Here is a 7810-nt window from a genome sequence, read left to right as displayed (position 1 = left end):
TAAGAGTGTAGGTTCTTTGGAGTTGAGTAAAGATCCCTAAGCTTCATATATAGAACCCCAATGAACCCTTTTTTCTAGTTCAATCCACAGACAGGTTGGTTGGCAGTCTATTGTTAAAAATCAAAGCAAGTGGCTTTCATATAATTTCCAAGCATTTGAAACAATATTTAGCAACATTTGCTATCAGCCTTTGACACTATTGATGGATTGATATCATTCATTCAAGCCACATTCTGACCCATAGCCTACCATTTACATGGCAAAACAGATATTGAGTTACATCAGACCAGGTGACTTTAGTTTGCTGGTCTTACCCGACTCAGCTGCTGAACTCCATCCATGTTACACCTCGCTGTTTTCTCACACCATCTGCTATAAACTCTAGAGACCGCAGTGTGAGAAGATCCCAGAAGATCAGCGGTTCAAACTCAAAGCACTCAAGAGGCATATTTCTTAACAACTGAACATCTTACTTTCATGCATCCACCCGATTGGCTGATTAGACACTTGCATTAACGAGCAGATAAACAGGTGTGTCTAAACACGCGGAGTGCATATGGAAGAACACCTAAAACTGCATTAATAATCAGTTAGAGACATGTAATACCAAGTGCCATAATAAACACCAGCACAACACATTTTATATTTGGAGTTTATTTAAGGCTTTCAACAGTTGCATATATCAATCAGCATAACACATACTCAGCAAAAACAATAATGAGCACAGGTAGTGCGGTGTCTTATTGCATGCCATTCACATCCCATCATCTCCAGATGCTAAATCACATCATTTAAAGTCCGTGCAATAAAATTATGAAAATCATTTTCTAATAAGACCAGTTGCATGTTGATTTCAGCACTACTTTCATATTTTTTCAACAAAAAGAGTGACAAAATTATGAAAAAATATTATAAAAGGGGAAATAGATGCAACTTTTAACCATCTAATCTAGTGTATGATCACATTTAGTGTTTGGTATTTGATTCAAGCTTTAAAAAAGAAAGCTCACAGCCGTAACGTTCGTCATCCAGATTTAATAACTCTTAGAAAACGTTTCGTTTGCAGTCCTCACGCCTCATATGATTGTCAAACCAAAAACATGCACCCGTGTAAAACCTTGTCCGCAGGCCATGGAAAACATGCAAATAAAACATGAAGCCAAAAACATCGGTAGCTGCCTTGGATTCACAGAGGGAAATGAAGTGAAAGCAGGAGCATACTGACATATACATGACAGATTCAAACTGAAGATTATACAGCAAACACAGGAATCATTCATATTCACATCCCTCCATTACATTAGCCTGTGAACTATTATAACGATTTTAGAAATGCTGACTAAGGATATCTATAGTTTTTTGGCTATTGGCTGACATTTTTTTTTGCCTCGATGATGTCAGCTAAAAGGAAAGTCACTTTCTTAGGAAAGACAAACATTTTCTTATTTGGAATAACATTTATGAATCATTTACAGACCTAAAGCACGTACACTATTGTTCAAAAGGTTTGGAAAACTTATAAATATTATTGCAATATAAAATAACTGTTTTCTGTGTGAATATATTTTAAACTGTAATTTATTCCTGTGATCAAAGCTGAATTTATCTTCATATTATTGTGTCACATATGATGATTTGATGCTCAAGAAACATTTTTTATTATTAATGTTGAAAACAGTTTATATTTTTGTGAAAACCGTTATGCACTACTAGTCCAAAAATTTTAATTTACAAATTTAAAAAGACTTTTTTTCAGCAAGGGCCTTTATATTGTTACAAAATATTTACATTTAAAACAAATGCTGTTCTTAAAACTTTCAAGCCATCAAAAGAATCCTGAAGAAAATGTACAGTTTCCACAAAAATACGAAGATTGATAATAATCAGAAACGTTTCTTGAGCAGCAAATGATCATATTAGAGTGATTAGAGGATCATGTGACACTGAAGGCTGGAGTAATAATTTGATCACAGGAATACATCACATTTTACAATATAATCAGATAGAAAACCGCTCTGGTATATTGTAACAATCACAACATAAATGTTTTTACCGTATCAAATAAAAGCAGCCTTGGCTTTTGAATGGTAGTGTATTAAGAAAGTAAACAAGGTGGATTTTGATAAATGCAGTGAAATATGTAGATGTAAACGACGAACCAACGAGTAGTGTTCGCTTCATCATGAGGAATTCAATAAATAAATATATAAATAGATTTCTATTGGATTATCGTCACAGTTACTCAAGCCTGTTGCGTCGTCGTAATCCTCCAGTCAGATCTTCTGGAAGTTTCTGAGTGACGGTGACATCATCTACCCCGACGTCACCCGAGTCCTCGAGAGAGGGCATACTAGAGTCACTCTCAGCACCCACGTCTTCCTCTCCCGCTCTCTCCTCGTCCTCATCTTCCTCCACCTCAGAATCAGGTCTGAGCGCTCGGTGATCGAGTGGCTGCGTTTCATCGTGTGTTTGTGATTCCAGACGAGTTTCTGGAAGAGCTTCGGCTGAAGTCAAAGTCTCGATGAGTCGGTCTAGATTGCGTTCACATGACGGCTCTGAAAGAAATAACCAAGAGATTCGCGTTACTCAGCGGCACAACCAATCAGAAGCAGGAGCAGCAGCCCTAAAACCACACTGTGTGGATGTCATGGCATTACATAAAGCTCTTTTTCTCCTTTTGTGTGTGTGTGTGTGCTTTACACATTGCTCTTAAATGGGTGTATATCATATTACATTTGTGTGTATTATGTTAAATGTGTGTATTTAGATTTAGTATTCGTGGCTGTGTTTAAATGTGCTTTATAAATGAATTAAACTTGAAACTTAAGATTCCAACATGCACATAATCCCATATTCAGCATGATTTATTAACACATGATCTTCACCGCTCAACTCGACTGACAGGAATAACAGCATGACCTGCGTGATGTTGGCCGATTCAGTGCTTCTTTGTTTATCCCAATAATTTGCTTATGATATATATTATTTTCAAAGAGCTGCTTCATTGATTGTGGTCGTCTGCATTAGTTATGCATAACTAGAATTTGCATTTGCACAATACAACACAATGAGATACACCAGCAGCACTTACTCACGGTCATGAATGTAAACCTATATATAAAAGATTTACACATACATCCAATTAAGATTTTTTTTTTTTTTAAATGGAGCAAAATACCAGAACAATTTGATTTATAAATATGTTCAAAATACAGATTAATAAAATCCCATTCCCAGTGCTGTAATGCAAAAAATATATTGGCAACACTTTACAATAAGGTTCATTAGGTAACATTAGTAAATGCATTAACTAACATGAGCAATGCATTAGTTACAGCGTTTATTAATCTTTGGTAATGTTAGTTAATACAAATACAGCTGTTCATTGTGCGTTCATGTTAGTTCACAGTCCATTAACAAATGTTAACTAATACTACCTTTGATTTTAATAACGTATTAGTAAATGTTGGAATTAATATTAACTAAGATTAATAAATGATGAAGAAGTATTGCTCACATATTGTACATGTTAACTAATGAACCTTATTGTAAAGTGTTACCAATATATTTACTAATTAAATAAAGATAAAAACCTATAAATAATAGATACATATATTGCAGAATTTGAGTAGCTGATTTAAATAAAACAAAACATTAGCCTACTGCTTTGAACTCAAAAGTGTAATTTTGTAATGAGTTGCATTATGGTATTGAGATTGAGTGGGAAATAATAAAAAACATTCCTTAAATGTTGCAGGTCAATTTGACCCACATCTTTTAAAGCTCTGAAGCAGCTCTGAAATAACTTTTTGGGGGATTTTGGGACATTTAACATGCTGACGTCAACCTGTGTGTGTTAATTGTGCGGGTTTGTACACGGGAGCAGATGTGTTTACCTTCTATCCTGATGTTTGGAAACTCCATGCCTCTCTTCTTCATTAGCTGGCGAATGCACTGCAGCTGCGACATGATCTCGTTCTTCTGCTCCATGGCAACAGACTTCACACTGCAGCACGACAGAACGAATAAACAGCAGGTGGAAAAACAAGCCCACACGGAAGAAGCCCGACAACCAACCGGTCGCTATGAGCGTGCAAGCATGTTTCCATTTGCAAGCCGCAAACCCGCTCTGTTTGTTTTTGCATTACCACGAACAAAAGTCTGTGAATATGGTTTATATGCTCAATATCTCACATTTATTTCAAACGAAGGGGTTCAAACATGTGTTAGCTTGAGCTGCACAATTCTGGAGACAATGAAGAAGAATGGAGAATTACAATTTTTCTGGTTAAGTTGGAGATCATGAGTCTTCCACACTTCTGAATGGACCACTAAACAAAATAACGTGTCATTTACTGGAGGTTCTTACAAAATGTTCATTGCTGAAGTCTATTTAAAGGTGCATTGCGCATGTTTCATGTTAAAAATAGCCGTTTTTCAAACCCAACAATTGCCTGATGGGCTGAATGAGCCCTTCTCTGATCACTGCGATTGCCTCTATAATCCTGTACAGTAAAATAAATAAATAAATGAGTTTGAGACTGGGTGGGACGTCATGTGTGTTCACACTCGCCTGGCGCGTTTGTGTATTCGCCGCCGTTCTCCGTATCAGCGAAGACAACTCGAGCGACAAAACTTTAGTCAACTTTTGACAAAAGTAGACGATGGATTCAAAGAGACATGCTTGTAGTTCATTTCAAACCCCAACGCAAACTCCACGTAAGACAAAGAAAATAAAACTTGTGTCTAGTGCCAGGCGTCGGAATGAGACTAGAGTCGACATCGGGAAGTTTTCACCAAATTGAGAGATCTCCGGTCTGCTCTAGGGCTCAAACGGGATACAAAGTAATGACTTATATTGTTCATGAACGTGTTTCCGTAATAATACAATCATAAGTGGATACAATAAACACATAAAACAGTTCAACATGGAGTAAGATGCAAACAAAAACCGAAGTTTTCTACTACCCCCGTTTTCCCCTCACACACAATTTACACAAACGCCTTTCCTTTCATATATTTAAAATGACTTGCAGATTTATAACTGTATTACCTCTGAAGACATTATGACTGTAACGAAAAATTTGTGCGACTGGTTATGAACAACTCGTGTGTGTTGTCTGTGAACAGGTTGCAGTTTCGCTTGTCGCCAGAGGTGGCGTAGTTCTGCAAAAACTCAGACACTTGTGCAATGCACCTTTAAATATATTTTTAAATGAAAAATAGTATTTAAAAATATTTTTGAATTAATGATTCAATGACTCACTCATAGACTTATTTCACTACTGGATGAATCAGATGTTTTTAAACGAATCTCTTGAATGAACGATTCAATGACAAATTCATTTTTAACAGCCGTATGTCGCCACCAACTGGTGTAACGGTGTAATTGTTCAAAAGGTGATTTACTTCTGTAGACAGTGTTTATATCAGAACTATAAACTTTCATCCTAGTACTTCTGTGACAATTTGAATTATTGTGGTTGAAAAGACTAACCTATACATGACTGCTTTCTGAATCAGTGTGATCATATTTACTGTCACGATAAGTAGCTCTTACCAGTTTGTAAGCGGGTCCAGCTGGGTCAGTATGGAGTTGAGCATCTTCTCGGTCTGAGCTAACCTCTGCTCCAGCTCATTCAGCTGATTCTCTGGAAACAATGACAAACAATGCACTTTCTGAGTATATTAAATAAATGGTGGGATATTACAAACACAAATTTCAGCATTTTCATTCATGCACACAAACCTGTCTCCTCTGATTTCTTCACTCCTCGCGTTGTTTTGGCTTTTTGAGCTTCAGAATCACTTGCAGACTTTATCTGCAAACACAAAGCCTATTTTTAGGACCATTCATTTTTTATGCATTGTGCCATAATTTCTTTGACCTTTCGTGAATGCAGAAGAAAAATTGCTGTGTTATGCATAACAACAAAAGTCACCACCTTTAGAAACTTATAAGCGGCAAAGAGCCCGACTCCGATGGCGTAGATGGGCATGAGAGTGAAGACGTAGCCCTTCGTGTTGCTGTTGGATTTGTATTTGTCGCTTTTCATCTCCTGCTCCATGAGTTTCTTCATCTGATGCATGTTCTCCACATTGTGGGACATTTGAGGCGCTGCGTTCTTGTGGAACTGCTGCTGACTTTTCACGCTACCAGGACCCACACCAGAACCAGGACCTGCAGAACCACACACAGACTCACAATCCCTAAAATATACAACAGATTCTCCAGAGAGACAATGCAAAAACTATTGTGAACATTAAAATGATATCAAACACTGGGGTTTGATTGCTTGGTGCACAACACAAAATATAAATGATATCAAAAAATAAAACAAAAGTTTCCCAAATATAAGTTATATAAGTTTACAGAATGCAATATTTACATTTAAGTTTAGCATCTTTAAAAGCAGATATGCATAAAAGCAAATTACACTTTTACTAAAAAATGAAAATGATATTAAACATTAGGATTTAATTACTGGGACAAAAAATACATATCTAAAAATAAAATAAAAGTCACTCAAATGTATTTATGTACGTTTTTTTAAAGAACAGAATATCAAACATCAATATCAAACATTCAGATATAAGTTTAGTACGTTTGAATGTAAATACAGATAAATGCAAATGACAGCTTCCTCTGCTCTTTTACTAAACAAATTTTGAACATGAAAATGACCTTAAACATATGGGATATTTAAGAACTGGAACAACATACATATCTAAAAATAAAATAAAAGTTAGTCAAACGTGTTTTAGGATTTTAAGGGACAGGCTGCATCCTAAATTAATATATGAATATGTAAAATATCAATAAAAACAGATATGGATACGCGCAATGGATAAAAAAAAGCAAATATGGATAAGCGCAAATGACAGCTTGCTCTGCACTTTCACTAAAAATTATTTTGAATAGAATAATCATTGTGATTTGTTTGCTTGGTGCACGAGACAAAATGTAAACATCTAAAGAATAAAATAAGTGAATCAAATCTATTTTATGATTAAGATTTTTAACATATTTACCAGTAGATACAACTTTAGCATGTATGAATGCAAATATGGACAAATGCAAATGACCGCGTCCTCTGCACTTTTACTAAAATAATTCTGAACATGAAAATGATATTAAATATCGACTATAAATATACATACGATAACAAGAAACATTTTCTGAAGTAAACTAAAGGTGTTAATACAAACTTCACAAACCAGAGACGTAGTAAAATGTGCAGCAAATCAGCAAAGACAGTCAAAAGGCCACAATAAAGAGAGTAAACAAACACAGGTGTGCTCGTGCTCGCGCCCGCACCTCTCCTGCTGATCCGCGGGTCGAAGGACTGCGCGTCTCTGGCGCTGCCGCTGAACATGCGAGGAAACAGCACAAACACCAGCAGCACTGCGGTGAACGCCATCACGAGCTGCTGCGAAGACGACAACACCATCTCTGTATGGGAACGAATGCTGATCAATGATCCACCAAAATAATGTCTTCTTCTGTTTGTGTGTGACGAGTGCGCCATCACTGACCTCTACAGGACTGGCGTGACATTACAGCTTCACTCTGTTAGATTTTTTTAAATGTTAAAATCATAAACATGATTGTTTTTTCTCCGTTACCTTTGTATGTAAATATCAACATTGATTGTTGGACATTGTAACTACATAGGTGTCAGATCCGTTAGTCGCAGAACCACTTTTATTGGCACATTTTGCGTTTTGATCATGAAACCGACCAAATTCCAACGCTAGAGGGCACCACCAACTATATTGTTAAAGTCGTTATATTAATCAATTATGAAAC

At 36.2% G+C, this 7810-nt stretch overlaps 1 protein-coding gene across 1 annotated transcript; it reads right to left on the bottom strand.

Annotated features, from left to right (window-relative positions):
- Nucleotides 1-644: 644 nt before the first annotated feature.
- Nucleotides 645-7542, bottom strand: LOC120471055 (uncharacterized). The gene is made up of 6 exons (XM_039660805.2): nucleotides 7319-7542; nucleotides 5946-6181; nucleotides 5750-5822; nucleotides 5561-5651; nucleotides 3897-4006; nucleotides 645-2555 (listed from the first exon to the last, which is right to left on the bottom strand). The coding sequence occupies exons 1-6, from the start codon at nucleotides 7527-7529 to the stop codon at nucleotides 2239-2241; spliced, it is 1038 nt and encodes a 345-aa protein (XP_039516739.2). The 5' UTR covers nucleotides 7530-7542; the 3' UTR covers nucleotides 645-2238.
- Between the last annotated feature and the right edge of the window lie 268 nt (nucleotides 7543-7810).

The sequence above is a fragment of the Pimephales promelas genome, chromosome 24 (assembly GCF_988280905.1).
Source record: "Pimephales promelas chromosome 24, fPimPro1.hap1.1, whole genome shotgun sequence".
Classification (NCBI taxonomy): Eukaryota; Metazoa; Chordata; class Actinopteri; order Cypriniformes; family Leuciscidae; genus Pimephales; species Pimephales promelas.
This window is presented reverse-complemented; position numbering and strand designations above follow the sequence as displayed.